General features: G+C 36.4%; 1 protein-coding gene across 3 annotated transcripts in view; it reads right to left on the bottom strand.

Moving 5' to 3' along the window:
- AFG1L (AFG1 like ATPase) overlaps positions 1-24,650 on the bottom strand; it is a 61,508-nt gene that overhangs the window by 13,530 nt on the left and 23,328 nt on the right. For 2 of the 3 annotated variants that reach the window (XM_063150973.1, XM_063150974.1), the window contains exons 7-10: positions 24,120-24,178; positions 8,628-8,710; positions 5,164-5,234; positions 4,807-4,907 (exon numbers count right to left, since the gene is read on the bottom strand). In XM_063150973.1, coding sequence (XP_063007043.1) covers positions 4,807-4,907; positions 5,164-5,234; positions 8,628-8,710; positions 24,120-24,178 — 314 coding nt within the window. The remainder of the gene's footprint in view (positions 1-4,806; positions 4,908-5,163; positions 5,235-8,627; positions 8,711-24,119; positions 24,179-24,650) is intronic. The other variant, XM_063150975.1, reaches the window with a different exon arrangement.

Genomic DNA, 24,650 nt, shown 5'->3' with positions numbered 1-24,650 from the left:
ACAGGTACCCAAGACCAGCCTAGAAGACAGATTGCAGCAAGGAAGTGAAAGCAGAGTCACTTGAGTGATAAGCTATTTTGCCAACACAACAAAAGCATTTATCGTTTCACCTGTTGAGTCTTGCAAACCTTACTCTTTTTTCTGGAACCCTTAAGGGTAATGGACAGCCAAAGGAATCAATTAACCAAGTTTTGAGTACAGTGTTGTCCACTCATGCTCAAATGATTTCCAACACCCACATGAGCAGTGGTATACAACAGTTTCAGAAAACAATTTCAAAAAATACTCCTGCAACTCTAAGATAATGCTGTAACTTGTAAGTGCTTCTATGATGCAGACCAGAAATGTCAAATTTGGAAGAAAGGTTGCGTGGTATGAGGGAAATGCCCCTTACACTTCCTGTGAAACCCCCCTCAAAGCCAAGGAAGTTATAAGCCTTGGATAAACTCAGTCTGAACTGACTGCACAGACTGATGGTAGACTAAGAAGCATTGCCCACTCCTAGAAGTATGAGGGGGATAAGAGCTGGTAATTCCCTCAAGGTGGACTGGGCACATTCCCCTGCTGGCTGCTGAACTTGTTCACTGCATGTGCAGGAGCAGTGAGAGCTGCCAACAGGCAGCAGGAACCCTGACTCCCTCACATCCCTACTTTCAGGCAATTTAAAACCAGAAAAGATCATGGGGTACTTCAAGTTCCTGTATTTTAGAGATGGCTAAGCCTAAAAACTAATAATTAGCTCAAACACAAAAGCCTCCTCCTAAAATGACATCCAGTTTTGACCCAATACACAGTAAAAGGAGGCTGTGTCTACTCTTAGATGTAAAAAAAACCAAAATGAAACAAACTCTCTCTCAAAAAAAAGTAAACAGCCCCAACCATTTCCTCAAAATACCAGTTCTGATAAACTGCACAAAGCATTCTTGTCTTCATTGCTCCTTCCCCATACACACAGTACTCTGTATTTACAGCAAGTTTGTATTAGCATTTATGTTATATTCAAAACTCCTGGAGGAAAAAACCTGGTACATCAGGCTTAGTATAAACATGTGGTCATTAGAAATGCTACAAACAAAAAACCTTCAGCAATATTTCTTTTTATAGGTTAGTTAACTATCTTAGGAACCCATTTAACAAATACTTTCTTGAGATTGCATAATGTCACTTTCCTAATAAGAACAGCATCTTCAAAACTCAACACTTGCTATAAAGTCAGGGAGACTGGAGAATTAAATCTTATTTCCATTCTTTAGTCATCCATTGTATGCATCCAGAATCAGCTTCTCCATTACCCTTCCTGGACTAAAATCTCACCAACAGCCTGCAGTTCCACCCATCATCATAAACATTTTACTTGTTTGTTTTTAATACTGACACATAGAGCATTCTTCTAGTGACATGGAATTTCTCTTGCACTTTAACATTTATAAAAATAAAAAGCTAGTCAGAGATCTCAGCCTAGTTTTACAGGACTCCAATGATACAAAATGTATTTGCAGGCTCTTTTTAACATATATTAACTATTTAGAGACTGAAAATTATTTCACTATCCTTTAATAAAATGAATATTTCACTCTACTTCACCTAGAACACTTACTCTTTGCCAAACCTTTTCCTTTTCCCACATCATTATTAAAAGTTCATCCAGCTAAGAATAAGCCAGTACCATTCAGATAATACAAAACATCAAAACTCCAATTTTACTTAAGTCTTTTATCTGACTAGACATATTTGCCCATGACCTTTATTTTATAATTTTCCTGCACTTCATAACTAGTTGTCATTCATTCTGTATTATTTGATTCTGTCTCAACAGTGACACAGGAGATACTTTTACTATCTTCCTCCTCAGAGTCCTTCTTTTTTGTTGTTACTGTTGTTTACACTTCACTTTCCAGTTAGTCACACTTCCCTTCTGCTTTTGAAAATTACTCTTCCTGAACACTCAAATATGCAACTTCACTGTTTGGAATATCTCTCGGTTTCATTAAACATTAGAAAATTAAGATTATTCCTACACAACACAAATTTCTAGATTAATTCATCACTGTAAGCACCAGCCAAATGACCTTGTACTGGATGTAGCACATTTTAGGCTAGAAAATTATCATTTGCTGCTTTCTGGCTAATTACATTTCACCTTTTCCTGTGTTTCATCTATAGTGTAACATACAATGGTGTATTTTCTTTATATGCTTCTTATAGCTCAAGGAGCAATCCACCTCATGTTCCATATGCAACAGATCCCTACAAGTTCCAGGTTTGGTAATTAGCAGACTGATATGTACTCAAGAACCTTGTATTAATTAACTTTAAGGCAGGTACCAGTACCTTCAATGTTGCACACTGTTCTCCACCTCTGTCAGCCACTCTGTCTTTAAGCAGGCTGTAAGCACCCATTTGTATTATTATTTTATGAATTGTCCCACAAGGTTTCAATAATAGCAATTATCTCTCATTTTCCCCCATTAATGAGAATTTCCCATTTATCATGCTTGTCACCACATCTTAAAACTGTTACAAAACCGACTGCAAATCTTGTTTTCAATTCTGGTACAAGTTTAATGAGCTCCTACAACACCAAGTTTAGATTTCATTTATCTACCTGCAGGTTTTGCTTAAGCTGTCAATTAAGCTTCATCCTGGCTGCAACAGGCTCCAGCAAGGAAGATTTCCTGCCCCATATCCCTTTGTACAATCTGCTTTCTCATGGGATTTTGTCCCCATGTCCTGCAATAAGAAATCTGCAGATCTGCTCCATGCAAATCCAAAAAATTCCCCTCCAGTATTTTCTTTTGTCAATCTTGCTTTTCATTACATCTTCTTCACTTTCTACTTTCCTTCTTTTAATAGTAGCACTTATGATGCCTGTCAACTTGTCTACCATTTGGCTTCACAAGAAGTAGCAAATATCTTGTTGCTATGTCCCTTAAAGATTTCTGCTTTATCCCTCCACAAATCACTCCTATTAGCAATCTTACTGGAATATATATAAAAAACTTTATACTTCCTGTCATGTTGAATGTCTCCTAATTTGGGGTAATTTTTTGCTATAAACCACCAGTGCACTCTTCTGGATCTTCCCTGTGTCTTCTGTGACATGAGTGGGAGCAATTTCCCTCTCTGACTGTTTAAAAAAGATACTGCATGCTTTAAGTTTTTCCATCAAAATTTAAAAGAATTCATGAAAAAAAAAGAAGAGGGTTTCAAGGGTTGACAGCTGCATTTTTCCTTTTTTGAAGTTTTCTTTTTAGCAGATTTTAAAGGCAGCAGGTCAGGCAAACAGAGCAATGGGGCAGGCAAGGTCTTAAACGCAGCATATACTGAGTGAAATTTTCTACCATTGCTATAAGTCATTGCAAAAGTTTACAGTAATGGAAAAAAAAATCACAGTGGAGGCAACTCTGACCATTCATCTAAATTTAATAGACAATTCTGAAGTTCAATGACAATATTTTTTTGCCTATGTAGGCAGCACACTCATACCCCTTACCAACATATTGATGTAATATTTATGAAGATGCATCAGTGATCTGAAGAGAAAAATCAGTGATAACTGAGGAAGCTGTCAAAAGAAAACCATTTACTATCAGCCATGTTGCTTTAGTTTTAAGTATGTGATTTTGCTGTAAGAGACTACCATAACACATCTGCAGAAGGCATCTGATTTGAGACAGCAAGATTTCCTAAGTCCTGGGCAATCCATGTAAGAATGATCTGAACCTCAAATAATTCTTGAACAGGATGAGAACCTTCAGACCACTGACATGTGAGCTAATCAAAGCACTTCTACCTAGAAGCAACTTATTATCCCATTTAAGTACATAAGGCATTTCCTGGACTAAAAATTGTACTAGTATTCACTGACAGCATAGCTTCCCCATGCTTTAAGGGGCACAAAGCAGAAAAAGTCTCAAAACCTTAAGTGAAAAGCAAGCTATTCTACTCATGACACACTTCCACTCTTACAAATGGCTTACTTGTTTTGTCTGAAACAAAAAACCAACTCCAGGTCTAAAACCTGCAGTCTGAAACGCAACCAGTGAAATTTCTATCCAAATAGTTATCAACTCCATAGCTGCAAGGAAGTGAAAGCAAAATGTTATCACCAAAAGACTGGTCACCATCCTGAATCAAAAGTGCTATTGGCCAGTTTAGTGTTGTGATCATTTAACAGCAACTGCAGACATCAGTAAAGAGATCACTGAAGTGCAGTGCAACTCCTGGGGAATTGTCTTCCAACCCACTGGAGGTCAAATACAAGGAGAACTTTTCAAGATTCACATCTCACATGTTTAGGCTGAGAATGTGCCAGTATTTAGCAAAATCTGGAATATTTTGAGAAGGCCTGGGATTAAACATTCTTTATACTCGCAGCTGAAACCAAAGCATGGAACAGTGTGTTACTCTAGTGGTGCCAGGATCACCACTCCTTTGCTTGAGTATCAAACTGAAACCCCAGATTATAAAAACACCATTTGATTGCTATTTACATATTGAGATGTTACCAGCACTCATATACCAGCAGTGATGTTAGGCCAGGCATATACTGCAGTAGGATTTTTGAAGATAATCTGTGATACACCCAAGACTGAATTTACTATATCATTAAAAAGAAAATTAGTATGGTTCATTTGAAGAAAGGAGGTTTTCCTGTTAAATTAAAAATATTTCTGTTAATCAAGTTTTTTTAAAGCCTTTTTAATTCAGTGCATCTTGGGAAAATAGCAAGTTTGTGTGGTTTGAATTTTTTTTAACTGTGAAAAGCCTGAGCATTAACCGATCTAGATTGGACTGGGTACTCACTCTGTCGCACAGCTCTTCAAACGTGAAGTCTGCAATGGTTCCACATGCTTTATTCAGCCCCAGCTCTCTGCCTTGCACTTTTAGAATCCTTGGTCTAGTTACTATGGGAACATGAACAAAGACTCAATCTTCTCTGGATAATTACTATAAAATTCATCTCTTACAGATAGGAAATGCATAGCTTCATGAATAATAGCACATGATTCAACACATAAATTAGACAAAATGCTGATACAATGACTGCCACTTGAGTGTGGCATCAACCCATATACAGCAATGGAACTTATTAATTGGTCAGTGGAGATTGGGCATTGTGTTCTAAATGTATTCTCTTTCAAGAGAAATTAACTTACGTACAATCATTTTGTTTCTGAGCCAGCTCATCAAACAACTTATCCATGACAGCCTCCACATCAGCTTCACTTGTGCTACAGTGAAAAGAATAATAGAATATGAAATTAATAACACTTGAAGCCAACATCAAACAGCTGCCTGAGCCTGCTTAGCTTTTTGCCCATAAAAAAAGAGAACAGGATGTTATGCTCTAAATACAAACATTACATTTAGAATACACTTAAAAGTAGAGAATATTAACTCTCAGGTAGATGATTCTGCCTTATTTGCATACACTGAAAGACTTCTGTGTTTTGAGCTGTTTCCAGTAATGAGGCAATGCAGGCAGAGCAGACCCATTAACACTATGTGTACACAATGAGTAAAAAGGCTTCTGGCTCTATCTTGCATGCAAAATAAGAGCAAATAGACAAGGCAAGGCAAGGCAGTCAAGCACCTAAAGAAGTATCCTTTGAAATTTCTGAGAGGGGACTTTGTGAAATTAAATGTTGAAACAGATTTTTCTTTTTTTTTTTTGGGGGGGGGGGAGGTTGCTGCGTCAAGTCAACCGATTATATTGACCAAACAATTTGCAAAATTAAACTGTGAAATTAAAAATACCACTATCATCTGTTTATTAGCAGTTTTAGCAGTTTCCCAACCTCTGTTCCTAATACTGCTTGGTAAAAGATCAACCACAGATGGTAAAATGCAAAATATCTGTGCTGATAGCTGAAGTAAAGTTTGCATTCATCTTCTGGGCCACAAGAATTAAAAAATCAGTCCAATCAGAAAACTTTTTTTTTTAATCACTGAATAGGGTAGAGAGCCAATCTTTCCATGTTTTATTCTTAAAGATGAATTGATAGATAGATAGAGAGATAGATAAGATTTCTACCTGAGAATAGTAAATTACTATTACAGTAGATAACAAACTAGAACTAGGATATATAATGCTTCACTGAAGTTGGTGTAAACTTTTGGTGTGAAATCTTACAGATCTTGATGCACTGAAGTCACACTGCTTTACACAATTCTAGACATCCTCTTAACTGACAAATGATATCAGTTTGTTAAACACATACTCTCCTGCTCATTAGGCCTTAAGCACCTTAAAAATGTTAAGATCAGAACTGAAGTAACTTCTTTTAGCTAAAGCTTAGTGATGACAAACCTTGTAGATACAAAGAATTTGGGAAAAAAATTAAAAACCCACGAACTTATACAAGTGCCATTTTGAAGACATGAAAAACCTCTTCTGACTAGGAGGTTACATAAAATTCTAGAAGCTTCTCTCAACATTGATATTGGTGGGATGCATTCCTCTAACAAAACAATAAAGAACAGACAACACCAGAAAAAAAAAAAAAGGCCATAAAAGGGGGTAAAGAGTGTGTGCATGTGTGTATAAATATATTTATATATCTGTATCTGTCTCAGAGAGTATGTGCATGTGCATACATATGAGTAACAGAAATTTCAACTGAAAGGCTACCAGAAGAAACAGGTGAATATTTGTACCTAATTGCCAAGAAAGTTTGTTTTGAAAATAGACACCTGAGACTGAGATCGATGAAGTTGCTTTGATCAGGCATCTTGTAATGGTGTTACACTGACTGCTCTCAGAGGAGTATGAAACAGTTTTAAGTAACCCTCAGTTACATGTTTTAAATGAAGACAGGACTACACAACATATGAAGCATTAAGAGGACTCTTTAAAAAAATCTGACAATAATACTACAGCCATTAATTGAAGAACATATATATGTTGAACAAGAACATTTTCTTTGGGAGACAAGACTGCTAATTAAATTTTAGAATCTGTAGCAAAATACTGTATGCAGTACCTAGTTTTAAAACAAACCAAACAAAAGGAATCCCCACATACTAAGCTATTTCTACAGGGTTAAAGCTCCAATGAACCAGTTTGAATAGAAGAATTAATAAGATTCCCTCAGAAGAAGAAAGGATAAAGAAATAAGTACCTAAATCCATTGGCAGCTATGGGTTTTTTTTAATAATTTTTCACCCCACTGCTTTAATGATTTACACATCGGGTTCTTAAGGCAACCAACATCTATCCAGTAAGAGAACATAAGACAGAATTATTGCCCATCTCTGCCATTCACTTGATCAGAAGTTTTACCACAGAACACAATGAGATATTTTGGCTGGGTACTACTCCTGGAATTTGCTTATATTGCTTCTCCTCTGAGAGCTGATGCCACAGGCACCATGTTTGGCCTATAACCTGCTAGAAACCACAAACATCCTTTCCTTTCTCCAGAGTATGGAAAACAATGTGGCAGGTGCTCTCCACAGTGCCCACCAGAAGGTCACAGAGTGCAGCAGGCCCAGGGAGCAGCACCACAGGCAGGGACAGCAGCACTCAGGAGGGCCATGATGAGCAAAGGTATCAGTGGTGGCTTCAGAAAGTTCTGCTGAGCAGGTGTGACAAAGCACTGAGCCAGTGCAGCCAGGCAAAAATACAGCACAAGAGCTAATTTTCTCAAGTTCATATAGCCACAGTTTAAGGATACAGAACTTGCACTGGACCTGTTTTCCATATTTGAAATTCTGTCACTTCCTTTCAAAAGCAGGAAAAGTTCTACCAAGCAGTATTCCTCCTTCCAGACAAACAGGTACAACATCTAACTTCATTAAAAAGTAGCATGGACATACATGATTTCAAACACCCATCACAGTGATAAAAATACCCCACCTTTCTGGAAACATGATTTTTAAATCAGTATTTTAAAGATACAACTATTATAAATCTAATATTAAGTGATTGTAGTCTGCTTTGTTCAGGTAGTCACTAAGTAAATAATATTACAAGAGAAAATACAAGACAGAAAAATGTTTACATTGCAAAGGTTTCAAAGTATTAAAGAGGATGTTCCTATTAGGCAGATTTATGCTGCAAGCAGAAACACATCTGTGAATATATTTTAAAATATATTTATTTGCAAATATAAAGTGCTAAAGAAATTTTGTCATGATTAACAGAAACAATCTGTGAAAACATAAGGGAGTTGGGTTTTTTAATCCACAGCATTGGAAACACCGAAAATTAAATAAATCCTTCTCATTGGATTTCTATAAATACTTAATTACTTAAATACAATAAGGATGTTATTCTATTATAAGAGAATTGTGCAGTCTCTTACAAGAGGATATTCATCACTTTCTAACCATCTGTCACTTCAGTTCTCCAAATACCACACCTCCCAAAAAAATCTAATTAGTTTTTATTCAGTCACACATTATAAATGATGCTAGTGTGGTTACCAAAAATGTAGTTTAATGAAGTTAATATCAAGGCATAATGGAAGGCGGTTTGCTGAACAAAATGGACCAGAAAGCAAAGAAAGGAAAAGTCACACCCTGCTAATTCTACTATACATTTTTCTTTTCCCACTGAATAGGAAATTATTGGCTAATAAGAAGGAAGAAGGAAGCTAATACAATATCATAGATAAACTTACAGGTAGTAAAGTTTTCCAGCAGCTGGAAGCACTCGTTTCCTGTAGTCTATTCCAGAATCAAGCTGGACTGTGCTGCAGTATTTCTACGGAGAAAAAAAAAAAAGAAAGAAAGAATAGCTTTCCTCGAGCCAAAGCTGTATTTACTATTGTCTGTGATACACAGAAGACACACTGCTGTAATAAACCATCAGCATGAATATCATCTGCAAAACTGAAATTCAAGATCTAAAAGCTGAAGTCTCATTTGCAATTATTGAAGCAAAGAAATAAGGTGAAAATCACTCACATATGCAAAACAAAAAGGCCTATCACAAGTCCATCAGCTAAAAAATTAATATGGATTAGAAGCACATGGGATGAAATTAGTGTGGATATTACTCATTGTCTCTAGGCACCGCTTTGTTGCAAAAATTATTTTCACATTAAAATATATACCTTTTGAAATACAAAATTAGAAGCACTAGAAGTTTAATGGAACACAAGTTCTAGCAACAAGTGAAACTACTTCTATTTTATAAACTAAAAACAATTTTATCTTTTCCTTTTACTAAGAGCAGTAAAGATTTTTGATCTTGATACAAAGATCAAATATATGAACCACAAGTTTTGCTGTAAAATGGATGAGGGGGGAATAAACAAAGCTCTGTATCTAAAAGATTTTATTTCATTTTTGCAATGTATGAATTTACTCAGAAAAGGATCCTTTCTGCTCTCCTTTAAACAACCTGTAGGATTCTAAGTGTGATACAGATGCCCCTGAGTAGTTACAATAATTGCTTCTGTTAAAAAACTTAAACCCAGCTGTACCAAAGGGTGCTTTTTTTGATTCAAGGCCTGAGGCTGAGAGCAAGATTTTCACTACTATCAGCAGGATCAAGATTTTATCCCCCTCCTCACCCCAACAAAGGGAATTGCTCTGCTTATCTGTTTTGACTACTTCCAACACACAGAACTTTTGGGTGTTATATAGAGCAAGAAGCAAAAGAAGCCATAGAAGAAAGAGAGGAAAGTATTCATATTTTAGAAAACATAGCAGTATCAATAATTTAATTTAAGCAATAAAACATTTTTTTTAAATGTAGTTCAACACCAGTAAAATTCTTCCATTTGCTAGAATCCACTAAATTAGTCTGCTTCTTCACTGCACCGTGAACTACTGGTTTATCTTTAATATTCTTGTTAAGCATTTCATATTCTGCATGTTTGAATTTTTCAAGGCCTCCTTGAGGCCAATCAAATAACAAAATTGGAAATGTCAAACCTCAGTCACAGCAACTACATTGCAGGAAAAATATTTAGAAGAACTACCATCAGTGATTTAAGGAACAATGGCCCTTTTGAAGAAATGCATTGCATATCACAAATATCTGCAGGAATTACTGTGATGACTCACTGCACTAATTTTTTGCCCTTGGCTATTAGTGAAAGCTCTGTACCTACTTTTAACCTCCAGCTTCTCTGCAAAGAGATACAGCTGAAGAAAGAAGGTAAAACAAAAATCATCCTGAAAGCACAGAATCCCAAGAAAATCCATGTATCTTTAATTCCAGTAAGTGAAAAAGCCATGCTAATCAAATCATTATCTTGGACTAAGGCTACTGCAAACACAATAGCACTGGTGCTACAATATTATTATAATCTATTCCCTTTCTTCTCGTGAGAGCTCACAAAGAAAGAGAATAACAGAGCAGAAGAAAAAAGTTCCAGAGGCATGTAATAAATAATATGCACAGGGGAGGGAGGATGTTTAAGCTTTTCCTCAGCATCAGTCTGGCAGCCAAGGCCAGAAGGAAGATTACTGAAATTTCACAGCAAAGTTAGTTCACTTAGTTTTTCTTTGCCAGCATCTTTCCACCTAACGGTTTATTTTTCCAAAGTAGCAGAATAACTTAAGTACTATTTTCTTTATGTTAGATGGGGAGAAACCCCACAGATTACTACTACAGATTTGAGGATGATGAAATTACTTAGGTTAACTTTAGATACTTGCAAGTTTAGTAATGCTATTAATCAATATGGCTTGTTTTTTCCTGGAAACAAGAGATGGGATTTTACATGAATTCAGCCTCATCTATTTGGCCTTCAAGTCAGATCTATAAACTCTACTGCTCCCTCAGGGTGTTGTGCTGCACATAGTGAAAAGTGAACACAGACTCACATATACTTGAGAGTATTCCATGGTTATGGTAGAGCTGAAAAAAACAAAAGCACACCTGAACACTGTAGCTGGTGTAAATTTGTTCCCTGATATTTACAGTGGTGCTGGAGGCCCAGCTGCCAATGACAAGCAGGTGTCCTGTGCACTCAGATACAGACTTGTACTGGGCTATGTAATGCAGGTCTGTGCAGCTTCATGAAACAGAAATGGGTGCCCAGTGCTACACTGTTTTAGTCCACTTACAAATTTGTCACTCCTTCCATGCACCGACAGCTTTTATGTCTCCATGACATAACACTGAATGAGTTTCAGAGGTAAGAACCATGAAACTGAAGATGCAAATACCACCAATACAGCTAAAGAGAAGATGCCTTTTTTTTTTTCTTTCTTCTCTTTTCTCTGTCTTTGAAGTAATTAGTATTATCACTCTTCAGGAAAAAACACTATAATTAGTGACTCTAGTTAAAAAGAACTTGTGTGTTCAAAAAATTATTTATGTTTTTGGACCTCTTTTAAGATACAAACATTGCCTAACAGAGATATTTCCTTCCCTATAAGCTTTATTTGTTATGTCTGTAATGATGTACTATTTTTGATTCTAATATGATACAACATGATGTAGTTTATTTCAGAAAACCCTGTTAGATGTAAGACCTTTCAGCCAAAAATGCAACAGCAGAATTCAGTTCAGAGATCTATAAAATACAATTAATATAGTCCTAGTGATTTTTTGCTTCCTTAGGAGGCAAAAGTCAACTGAACCAAATGTAAACAAAATGAAAAACCAGAATTCTGATGTACAGCAGTTTTCTGTAATGCACAGTGTAAGCATAAAAGCAGAGGACAGCTAACAGGAGCCAAGAAATACTTAGTCCTTTTGGAAATATCTGGCATTTTACTCCTAGGAAGTTCCTGTTTAATTGACATGTTTGGTCTCTCCAGACTGATGGTCAGTTCAGGAAAGTACTCTGGCCATTTAGAGATCATATTCTGAATACAAATAAGAGCCACAGGAACTCCCTAATCCTTCTACACGTTCAGGTGTCTATCCATACTCATTGCCAATTATTTTCACTGAGACACTTCAAAGCTCACCCACACCTATTGTGTTAAGACACTCTATGAATATACATGAAATGAATGGCTCCTGCCATTCATTTCAAAACTCAAACATCATCATCTGAATCACAACACACTCTCAGAAAACAGCCCTTCAGGACATGATCCCTGCAGTTAGAGTATAAGCTACCTTTGCAGGCTAGGAACAACCTTTCCTTATGTGAATACATCACAAGTACAGATCCATAGGTGCTAATGGAAAATAACATAACAAAAAAACCCCAAACCACCAAACAGAAGTGGAAAATGTTATTTACACAAACTGAGCTCAGCATAGTAGAGGAGAGAAAAGGTGGGACAGCAGCAGCAGCAGTGAACCCAGGGGCAGTAGTAGGAGGATTGCTCACACTGCCAGACAATAACACCACCATCTCTTCTCTGAGCTACAAATGTACCCTTGGAGATAGCCCTAAAGGGAGATGCAGCACGTGGTGATCTTTGCTCACTCAGAAAGGTCACAGAGAAGTTATGTGCTGAGTAGAGATCCAAAGGTCTCTACTTTTTGGGGTCTCCTTTGTCAACAAGGATACCCACCCTGGTTCTTTATTTCTGCACACATAAGCATTCACTTATCTGTTTCACAGGAAGGCAGAAGGAAAAATATGCATATTTATATATTTTTTAGGATACATGCTTTAAATTATCAGAATACACAACAAAATAAAATAAAGCACACAAAAAAATTGTAAATGTCCAAGCTAAATATTTAAAATACTAGATCTGGAAAAAAGAAAACCAGATGCATGGTACCATGGTATGTAAAAACAAATCTTGCTCACAAGTGTAAAAATGAAATACTGAACATCAGAGAGAGTGCCTATGTGAGTATCACCATGCATCTTGTCTACCCTTCACAGGTATCAGCAACATTATTCTCCTGCATCATGGTACTAAAAAATCACTACTATAATTTAAAGATCCTGGAAGTTTGGAGAGGGGTGAAAGGATAGGCTTCTTTACTTTTTACCATTCAGCTTCTTACAGCATGGGCAAAACCCCTACTAAGATTACATATAGAAGTTCTTTCTTTCTGCATCTTTGGACTTCCTCATCCAGCACGGGACTGATTAAAGCTATGGATGTGATTGCATTCTCACACTCATTAATCACCATGGAATCCTAATCAACAGACAAAGAACTAACTGGAGTGCTCAGGTTGTTAGCACTTAGTTGTCAAACCCATAACTATAACAATTGGTTTCCATTTCTTAAGATGGAGTTTTAAATTTTCAAATTTCATTTTGGGCTTAACTCCTTTTGAAATACATGATTAATACTGAAGCTACAGTCAGCCTAGTGGAACCATCCTCAGTTTCCAACAAATTTTCTATTCTATTGAGATATTTAAAGTCTGACTTACCCTATGCAATTCAAATGCATAAAATTAATTAGTTATTATGTATTTATGTATACAAAGAGTAAATACAATTACAGAATTGAAAATGCAATTAGTAAGTTAAAAATGCAGTGTAAGCATGGACTCATTCCCACTGAGTGGCTCAAAAACTTTTTATTTCAGAAGGGAAAAAAAAGGTAAAACCTCATGGCTCAACTCAAGACACTTAAAACAACCACCTTTAGACAGAATAGATAAAATTAGACTGTCAAAAGATCTATTCTAGAAAGTTATTAAATACAGACTAACAAATACTTTTTTTCCAGTAAGCATCTCTGATATTCCTTTATTGCTGCAATCAAGAATGGTAGCTATTAAAATGTTTAACTGCTCAAGAAATTAAAGCACATGACAGGATAGATTATTATGAGGAAAGAAACTTCAGAAAATTTCAAAAGGTAATCTACGTTAGCTGAAAAACCTGCAAGTTCTCAAGTTTTAAGTTTTGGCAGTAAATATTGCTAAATATAATTTTTGCAATCAATCTTTTTCTTACACTTGTGTCACACATGTCTCCCCTGTGTCACAAAAAGCCCTGAAATGTCACAGATGGCCTTGCAGACCACAACAAACACCACACTAAGTACCACGTGTCCTCTGAGCTCACTTATTGTGATCAGCTTGTAACACTTGATAATGCAGGTGAGTAGACACTTCTTAACCTTGAAGATCACCCTAAGTTAACCCAATTATTATTCTCTGCTCTGAATTTTAATGGTATTAAAAAAAAAAAAAAAAAAAAAAACAAACCAACAGATAAATCATCCTATCAGACCACAAGAATAGACAAACTAATCTCCCCACAGTTCTAATCAGCAGCCAAAGAACTAAGAGGAGTGTTTAGATTAGCACTTAGCTGTGTCCATCTGAGACCTCCAGAGAAGGTGTAGGGGAACAGAGATACAAGAGTGCTTCAGTTTAGGAGGATTGTCACTTTAATTCCCACACGTGCTGAGTTTCCACAGCCTTTCATGCCTGGGTCAAACCAGACACCTGGAAAATGCAGCGGCAGCACTGCAGTATCAAATGCTCATTTTCCATATGAGCAAGGAAGAGTATAGTTCTATCTCCAAGCAGGCAAAGCTGCACAATTCATACTCTTGGCCTCTGAACAAGCCCATCAGAACACCCATATTAGTAACCATGCCTATCTAAGAAGTTCAACTTCCAGCCACTCTTTCTGAGGAAAAGGAATCACAATTTTCACATAGATCTCACTCTCCTTTTCAAATGCATCCTCTGATTTGGTCACAGGATCACTAATACTCCTTTTCTCCAGCAAATCAGAAAATAATTTGATTGTTCATTTGCAATCATTCTTTTCATACATTTACATTCAGCCTAAGGTGTTCTTCCACATCACACAACATGTAGATGTGATGAGAGTCACTAGCTAACAGAGAAAGAGTTCCTCAGGTAAACAAAGCTCACTAGACTTAACCTTTATTTTTCAATATTTGACTCCATGTAGTGCTAAATTATCAACTAGAGTATTATTTCTTCTTTCTTAATATTCTTCCTTAAGCAATTTAAAGAAAAGGCTTCTCCATCCAAAGGATACCATTACAACTACATTTTCTATAACTATGGCAGAACAACAATCATCTTCAGCAAAAACATAGTATGTAACGAATAAAAATATTACTGATATACAAAGCATACCCACAGGTTTTTAATTCAGTGTACTTTCAAAGTCACCAGAATGTGAAATTTCAGAATGTGAATCTGGAGCTGGTCTGTCCACAACCTGCTGAGAGAAGTGTACAAGGCTAAGTGCAGTTTCCTCTCTGGTGCAGCTCTACAAGGAGATCAACCAGACTGTTAGACAGGAGCATGCATGGTACAGGTGAGGCACCTTCAAAGGGTTGCTTCTTTTTTCCTTTTGCCTTACTTGAAAACAAAAAAAGAACAACAACAAAAAAAAAAGGAAATTAATCAAGTTTGTAGCACTTCTAACTTTCTGCTCCACTAATCCTTGGGATTGAGATGTACTCGGGGAGAGGAGGAAGAAGAAAGGGAAACACCAGGTACTTGGTGGTGAAGAAAAACTTGGTCCAAGCATTGTTGGATGCACATGTAGTTTTTGTCTCCTTGTTCAGATGTTGTTGAAACAGTAGACTTTAAAGAAAATGTCAATGAATCCTCATAAGCACTATACATGACCTCTGGGGTAATTAGCAATCATTCAAAAGCAACAAGACTAAAGTGTTCTATTCTTTATTACTGTCAGCTCTTTTCTTGATCAGCATTTTAATAAAGATGGTTCATTGCTAAGACAGTTTCATGAATCAGTCATAATTACATTCTGACATGCAGTGAATAGTAAAGCAAAACTAAGTATCACTTCATCAACCTTTCTAACCTTTGTGCAAGTATTAACTGTAAATAATTTTTACACAATCTTACAACAGAAAATCTGCCTATTTCTTAGCTTTGTACATACTCTACCCTAACTGAATTTCTTGTGACCTATACCTGAAAAAAAACCCCAACATTACAATCAGGAATAATTACTTATCTGGCATGGTATTCAGGTACTGCCTTTCACAGGCCAAATTAACTTCAAGCAGAAAAGGCTATTTGCACTACAAAATAGTGCAATGCTTTACAGGGTTAACTAAAGATTTTTTTACAGTCTTTTCCCCTATATTCTTCAGCAATAATTAAATATGGGAAACGATTGCAATAGCCTCAGATACTTCATGTTTATCCAATTGCAAACACTGTAACAAAACTAAACAAGAAACCCCAAAGAACCACATGAACAAATTTTGAGGAAAACTTTCTAAATGTCATCCAAGAATCCTGTACAATATCAGGGAAAGCAATCACTCTCAAGTTGATTTGGGATAACAAACATTTTGCTTGCAAATTATTTTTCCATGGACTTAGAGCAAAAATATCTGAGAAAATAAATATTGCCAAATATAACTTTTGCAATCAATCTTTTTCTTGCGACAAGAACATTAAAACTTTGAAGAGTTTAGCAGAGATAAATTGAGAGGCAAAATTCATTCAGTGGAAGTTGCACAAGTTTACATTACAGCCTTCAAAACTTTAACAACTAAGAAACCCCACCATTCTTGCAACCACAAGGAACATACAATCTATTGTACAACTTTTCAATAACTTATTTTAATGTCTAGCTACAAATCAGCTACCCCCTAAGAGGAGGAAAAATAGACAATTAACTTGTAAAATAATGGTGCATGAATAAAAAGAGAGACTCTTAAAATGTACTGTTCTGTGAATAGTATTTCAGATATTCAGACAAAAGTGAAAGAATTCAGGAGGTACAGATGTGGCTGTGCCGGCTCGGAGACAAGTAGCCTCTCCTTTTTCCAGTCAGGGAACAGAAGAATGGCAGAGTAAACTTCCATGCACTAAGAATTACACTGAACAGTGCTCCCCATTTCCCATCACTTCTGAAAAAATCTTCCTTGCAGAATAAGAATAAATACAAAAGGAAAAAAACCCACCTGCAAACCACAAATCACTGCATAACACCCAGTTTTGCTAAAGGACCAGTAATGACTGTAACTTTCAATCTCCTAATAAGCAAGCTGTGCCTTCTGTGAGAAACAAACACCAAGAGTTCACGCTGAATTTATAACATGATGTTTCGTAAGCTAAGGGTCAAATTCATCCCAATACATGTACTTCACTGGAATTATACCCTGGACAAAGTTATTTGTCTAGATTTCTTTTATGCTGCTGTTTTTCTTTTTAACATTTGATTTGTATTTCTTTTCCCCAGTATTAGCCTTTGCTCCTGCCAGAACTGTTGGCAGGCAGGAAAAAAAAAAAGGGAAGGAAAAAAAAAAGTAGTCATGATTTACGAAACTGAATTTCCCAGAATAATAATAAAAAAAAAGCGATTAAGATCTAAACAAAGGCTAAAGATGGCTTACGCTTAGCTCTGATGAGGTCCACTACCTCATTACCCACAACTGAAAACTTCTGATGCATTTTGTTTCAAGGGAATCCAAAAGTCCTTGCTGTAAAGCAGGCTGGGGGGTGCAGGGTCCATTCACTCTTTCTGTATCACAACCATTATGTAAGAAGTATAAAACACTGCCTTTATGCTGCCAAACCACAATGACTCTTCTTACATCAAAGGGTTTTTGCCACTAGGGTTTTTTTTTCTCTGAAATTTATTCAAGGCAAGGGCAGGGAGACAACAATTCATACACGCTAATTACACCTAATTATCTATTCCTTTTTTTTCCCCCTTTCCACCAACTTCGGCCAGTGTTATTTGCTATCTGGGTTTCTCACAACCTCCCCTTGCCCTGTCCATCCAACTCGACAGCAAAGTCTTTGAAGAAAACAGTTGTGGCTTCTTAGAATTTTAACAATATAAGGTTCAACTCAAATTAAATTATTCTATTATTAGTTTTGACACATTTATGTGTTAAATATGAAGGCCTCTTGGTTAATTTGGCAAATTCCTCGCATCTCTTCACAACTAGAATTGCTGGTAACACCCTCTCTTGTAGGAGCTTCTCCTCATGCTTTCTTTTCATGATCTAAATGAAATGTTTATTGGATTAAAGTTCTTCTCTGCAGACCTCCACGGTGGCCTGTGACAAAGAGCTTAAAAGCTTTATTAATTGGCTCGGGCTTTTCAGGGGGAGGCAGGACCTCATTTCACATTACATCACAAGCAAACAGAACTGCCACGTGTAATTAGACTAATTTACCCTGATACAGCAGGAATCAACTATTCCATATCTATGATATGCTTTCATTTACTCATTTTAATCAAGGAGCAAACAAACCAAGCAAGAGCTCAGGAAATCCTAACAATTTAAGAAAGGGAGAAGGTAGGAAGCCTGGCACAGAGTTACAGTAGCAACTATTTAATCCTAAAATAAAGTTTAGATCTGCACCTAAATAAACTGTCTAGGAGGAAGTGCCTAAGACAGATATAAAAGGTAAACAAATTGAACTCTTCATCTCTTGAGAACACAGTAAAGAAATAGATACATTATATAATATTGTAACAGTTACATGCTCTGAACTACAGAATTTCAAATAACCCTGCTGTTTAAATTTAACACACACACAGAGGCTTAGAAGGCTGAATGCAGAAGGGATTGGTAGCTTCTAATCTGACACCTTGCTTTCTATATACAACATTTTATTACTTGATAGTCTCACAAATTTATCAAACTAAGATTTCCCAGAAATTATACTGAGGCTCAAAAATACTTGCAGCACAAAATACTTGCAATCATGCTGTATTTCCTATTTTTATTTTTTCTATGTTTAATTAGGTACACTTCACAAAAGATGAGCACTTCTATTACTTGCACAGAGAGAGAACAAGAACAAATGCTCCTTCTACTTAGGAGTTTGCTTGGTTACATACTAAGAAGGGAAACAAAAGGCCCAACATCTTCAGTAATGAAAAAGTCAATTGATAGGCGAAGCCATCACAATATCAAAGACCTAATCCCTGCAATTCTGACTCAGGTGACAGTTCACAGGGGTCAGAGTGGCTGACACTGACCTCAAAAGCAGGTTTTAACTATTCAACATACTGAAAGCTGCTGGGCTATCACACCATTAGACTGGAACAAACTGACAAATCAATTTCATCAAGGAGATGACTTTTTTGGGAGAGGGGGGAGGAGAGAGGCAGATCCGCCACTCAACAAATCCCTGCATTTCTCACACAGGTGGTTGGACAAAAGCTGACTGCACCATCAAAGACATTTTATATCTACCAAATGCCTTTGTACAAAACTAACTCCCACAATTTCCTTAGAGGCAGCTCTAAATGTTTTTAAAACAAATATTTCTCACGTTCCCATACTAAGCTATTGAAAACTGAAAATGCTTTTCAATTCCTCAGTTTCTTGCTTTGTAGGAAAGGGTGCACTTTAATTAAAATCACAGCCAGCAACATTCTAAATAAATAATCATTAACTGATTTGAAGAAAGACAGGGAAATACAGCGTATAAATAATGCATTGCTTTCTGTTTGAGAGAAGTGTACAATGCTTACTTACGGTTAAAAGTCATTTTAACCAAACATTATTTAAAATAAATAATTATTTGGTCGCTAATAGCAGAAGGAAAAAAAGAAGAGAAAAAAAGATGCTGAAAGTAAATTCATGTCCTACTGACAACAGATTTCTAGCTGATTCCTCCCCTTTACTCAAAGCAAAATGCAGGTAGCCAAAGATTTTTTTCTAAAATTTGGCTTTTTAAAGTTATACTCAGACTATGAAGGGCCCTAAAACTTTTTGACTGTTAGTTAAAATTTAGTGTAGTGCAAGTCTATTGCATGAAGAAAACCTGACAAAACACAGAAGTTACATACTCGGTATTTCAGCACAGCTTGACATTTTGAAGCCTCTTGCTACACTTCCAGGAAACCTTTGGAAATGCAAGAACTGCTCACTCAAGTTACTGACTCTACACAACAAATTATTTGAGGGGCTTTCCTTCCTGACTTTCAGAGAATGAAACATTGAACTAGCCACTGAATTAGAGTTAGAATTTCAGAACAGTTAAGGGTTGATGTAAATGTCTTCATTAAATGTCTGCCAAAATTAAAATGTTGCCAAAATTACTGCCAAAACAGTAAATTAAAAAAGCATGCTTTTTTTCTCTTTTTTTTTTTTTTTTTTCCCCAAGATCCTCACATAATATCTTACACCAAGTTGTTCAAGACCAGCACAATGTTGATCTGCTTGGGAGCAGGAAGGCTCTGCAGAGGGATCTGGCCAGGCTGAATCCATGGGCCAAGGCCAGTGGTGTGGGCTCCAACAAGGCCAAGTGCTGGGTCCTGCCCTTGGCTCCCAACAACCCCAGGCAGCTCCACAGGCTGGGGACAGAATGGCTGGGAAGGTCCATAGCAAAAAAGGACCTGGGATTAACATTTCTTCACCAAAAGGGTTTGTCAAGCATCGGAACAGACTGCCCAAGGAAGCAAGACACCATCCCTGGAGGAAAGACATGCAGATGTGGCACCTGGGGACATGGTTTAGTGATGGACTTGGCAGTGATGGGTTAACAGTTGGACTCAATAGTCTTCACGGTCTTTTCCAATCTTAACAATTCTGTGATTCCAAGACACACAGCTTTATTTGTAAATCAGCTTTAAAACATTTAGAAACTTTGTATATTTCTTTTAGGTAGAGAGTATCAATTTTTAGAGTATTTCTGGTTTCTGCATTTGAACAAAGTAACTGTGAGCAATCAATGGTTTTCTCAAGAACTGTCTTTAAAAAAAAAAATCACATCAGAATTCCACACACTTTAAAATGCTCAGCAAGAGATCCTGTGAGATTAAAAGCTCAATCGGAACAGACTGAATCAAATTACAATTATAGAATTAAAAGATTTTTCTTCCTAATACTTCTTTTCTCTGTAAAGCTCTATCTTTGTAAAATTTCATGGATTGAAGAAGCACTCTTACCTGTTGCAGAAACTAAACTCTTTCATAAGGAATACAGAGTCCCAAAGAATCATAGCCACAACTATGAACTGATGAATTCAGAGTTTTCCCCTGTTTATAAAGCTTTGAGTTAGAGGATTAAAAAATAACCAAAAAAATACATCTCAAACGATTTAATATTTCAAAAGAAGAGAACACTGGGATAAGATCAGAATTGAACTGGGAGCATACACAGGGCAAAAAAAGCTGCCAGTGCTGTTACTGACCTGCCCAATGACACAGACCTGGGGCTTTTATGTGGCTACCAGCTGTAGGACATGAAGTTTTCAAGTGGTTCTAAAAATTGGAACTTTTCAGTTGCAACCTCACACAACAATCACTTGTCCCAGCAATTTACCACCTAGAAAGACAATATGGACGAGCTCTGGAAGATAACTGTATCTTCTCTAGAGTGCTATTTCACTCTTTTGCTTATTCCACAGAAACAGCTTTACAGTTATCTTTGTAAAAAACAGAACTCAAACACAGATATTGGAATTACATAGACTGTAGAAAATAAAAACAAAATTCAAGATGAACACGGGTAACTCTAGATCTGGGGAAGAAACCATTACTTTTGATCATTTGAAGACAAGAAAAGATATTTGTGTAACAGTTACCCAGGTATCTAGAAAGTATGTGTTCCACTGACAAAAATGAAAAGAGCCTGAAATCTATTTCAAGTGAAGCATTTCTTCACAGAAATATACTGCCAATAGTTTCCATTCATTCCACCTTCCCAAGAAACTTTAAAGAAATTTGAAACTCCTGTGCTGAACTTGAACTACTTTTAGTGCTCAAGTCTTGTTTTAAGATTTATGATCATAAAAGTTAATTACTGAAAAGAACAAACAAAACCAACTCACCTATTCACTCCCACTAAACCCCAAACAAAAGCCCTCTGGGAGGCTCTGAGCCCAGGGAAAACTAAGCCAGGAGTTAGTCCCAGCTGTCAAAGCCAGTACCAGGGGACAGGTCAGATGAGAGTGACAGACACACATGGCTTGGATTGAGGGAAAGGTTGAGAAGACAGTAAATCAAATATTTGCAAGCAACCAATGCAGGGTTTTCCTTCATATTTTCACAAAAATCCCAGAAGAAATCACATTTACATTTCCTAGTCACAGAATTATGCACATCTGAGGCAGAAGCTACTTTATCCATTCACACCAATGTCATCACACAGATTCTACATATTGGGGAGGCCTAAATCTGCATTTCTCAAACCACCAAAGCCAGAGTATCAATGTTCTGTCCACATCTTTGTACTGTAAAGGTCAATGGTTAAAATCGTACTCAAGAATACATTCCAGTGTGGTTTTTAAATACTGACTTCTGCTATATTGAATTAAAAATGTAGATTTCAATATTTTTTTAACTAATAATTTTAATGTCATGCCCTTATCCTTCCACTTCCCAACCAGGGTCAGAAAAGCATTTTGTGAATAAGCTTTCTCTGATCCAGCTTTTGGTCATTATGTCTTTGGGAAAGAATACTGTTACACTGGTAATATTTATTAAAGTGACATTGAAGGCACGTATATTTAGAGCAGGGTAAAAACACAAAGGTGCTGGGAAAAAGAACAAGGACAGGAAATCCAGTATTTGCTCTTGTGAATTACGTTAACATTTGCTTCTCCCTTCATTCATTATGATGATAATATTCATCTGCCCCTTGTTTGGGTTGTGCTACTTGTTTCTTTTTGCAGTACTCCATTCTTTAGACTAAGCCACCTTTACTGCTTCTCTCAGCATTCCATCTATTTCCTACTAAAAAATTTTTATTACCTTCCCAGTCCTGATGAGGTGCTCTGATGCATAAACTACATTTCACATTTTTTTAATTCAGCTAGCTAAAAAGACAAAAAAGGAAACTATAAATAAGCATACATGATAGATATTCTTAAAGCCTGATGATCACTGAAATGAAAGAGTCTTATGTTTATCAGGGAGAAAACTAGGAGTCAACAAAGAAGGACATATAGAAAAGAATGATCTGCCATGGTTGCTGCATTTCAAAAAGCAAATGCATATGAAACTACTTCTATGCTTGAAAATACTCTATGATTGGGAGCTCTCATCCTATGCAGACAGCTACAAAATAAACCCTTTTCAACAATTTGAAATGGAAGTGGTTGTTAATTTGTTTTTATGTTCCTTACTTCTCTAAAGCCATCCAGTTAAGAACCACTCTCACTGGTAACATCCCTGACTTCATACACAGCCATTCTGAGATGCACCCGAGTGCCATAATCATGTCAATGGCATATTAACTTTTAAACCTGGTAATTGTACAAATGTCAACATTAGATGGGATTTTCAAAGGTTCTTCGGCAATTAAGCAATCTTATAATTCTGAGAGGGCCCACTGAAACTGCTAGGCACTGTCAGCTGCTTTACTGCTGACCATCTGAGCAGAAACATCCAGTCAATGCATCAATTCAGCAATTCCAAATCTCCTATCAAAAAGCCAAACCTACCTAAATTCAACCTTACAGCTCTTTTATCCTAGATACCAATATTATTTAACATTATTTATGTGTTTATTCTAGCAATACTTTTGTGAAGTAGGGAAGCGCTGATATTTCCATTTTACATGTCATGTCAATCCAGAGCAGGATAAGAGACCTGTATGTTAGCCCCCAATAACATAACAATACAATTGTAGCTTGGGAATAAAAAATATCTGCAACTTGTCCACAACTTCTAAGTGTCATTTCAGCTTGTATTCTTTTTCACAGCAAAATAAGCACGAATTGTGTTATTCACAGAGGAAGGATCCTCCATTTTAAAATTTAAATGAAGCTATTATAGTTTTTGACCTCCCACAATACAACATGCAGACTGAAGGAAGCTTGCTGCAGAGCCACTGCTTCTTGAACATTATGTGAAGCCTCACAAACAGCCATTGAAAAAAAAACTACTTACAGAGGAGAAAGACCCAGAAACAAGGTAATTGAGAAGTACAGAACAAACCCGAGTTTCCTTTGACTTCCTATCAAAGTAACTGCAAGCTGCTACATTATAAATGTAAGATACCCACAAGTACAACACAGTATAAATATTAGAGGGACACTATGTTACACAGCATACCTGCACCAGCAGGAAAATCTTATCCAAACACTTTCTGCTGCCTTAGTCAAAAAGATAATTTTTTGTCATGTTAAAAAAGTCCAGCTTTAAAAACATGTTAATTCCAGAAGGAAAAAGTCCCTTCTTGCCTTACCTTCAATTAGTTTTGTTCAAAATAGCTAAAGCAGATATATATAATGTGGAAACTTGCACTAAAGCAATCCTCTACAAATCTTCTACAAATTAATTAATAAAGCAGGCAGAACTGAAAAGCATTAAACAAGTGGCTCTCCTTACCTTCAGCACAGCAATGAATGGTACAAAATTAGCCCTCTGAAGACCATTTTTATAGAGATCTGAAAGAAATGAAATCAGTACCATTTTGCTACTTAGTCTTAATAACATCAGCTTGTCTTCTAGTCTAGCAAATAAAACTCAGCGTTGCTGGAGACAGGAGGAAGAACAAAAGGCAGAAAAGGAGAGCTAAAATTCATTTCTCCTATTTTACTATACAAAAATTCAAAACACCCTTAAGGTAGAACGGAACATCTCTAGAAATGTGAAAACAGCAGGAAGTAAAAAAATTACTTAGATCTCTAATGACATAAAACCAATTCTAGCAGAAGAAATTAGAGCAGCATCTGTTTTAAAGTAAGGGTTTAAAAAATATTTGTAATGCTGGGTATACATTGGTATCGATTGTAAGGCCAAACTATGCAACTGCTAAACCCAAGTATTTTGCAGAGGGCAAAAACCCCACACAAACTAAAAATATACAATTTGTCTTTACTAAGTTAGCATCATTCTTATTTGATGTTCTGTGATATG

This window comes from Melospiza melodia, chromosome 3, assembly GCF_035770615.1.
Source record: "Melospiza melodia melodia isolate bMelMel2 chromosome 3, bMelMel2.pri, whole genome shotgun sequence".
Classification (NCBI taxonomy): Eukaryota; Metazoa; Chordata; class Aves; order Passeriformes; family Passerellidae; genus Melospiza; species Melospiza melodia.
This window is presented reverse-complemented; position numbering and strand designations above follow the sequence as displayed.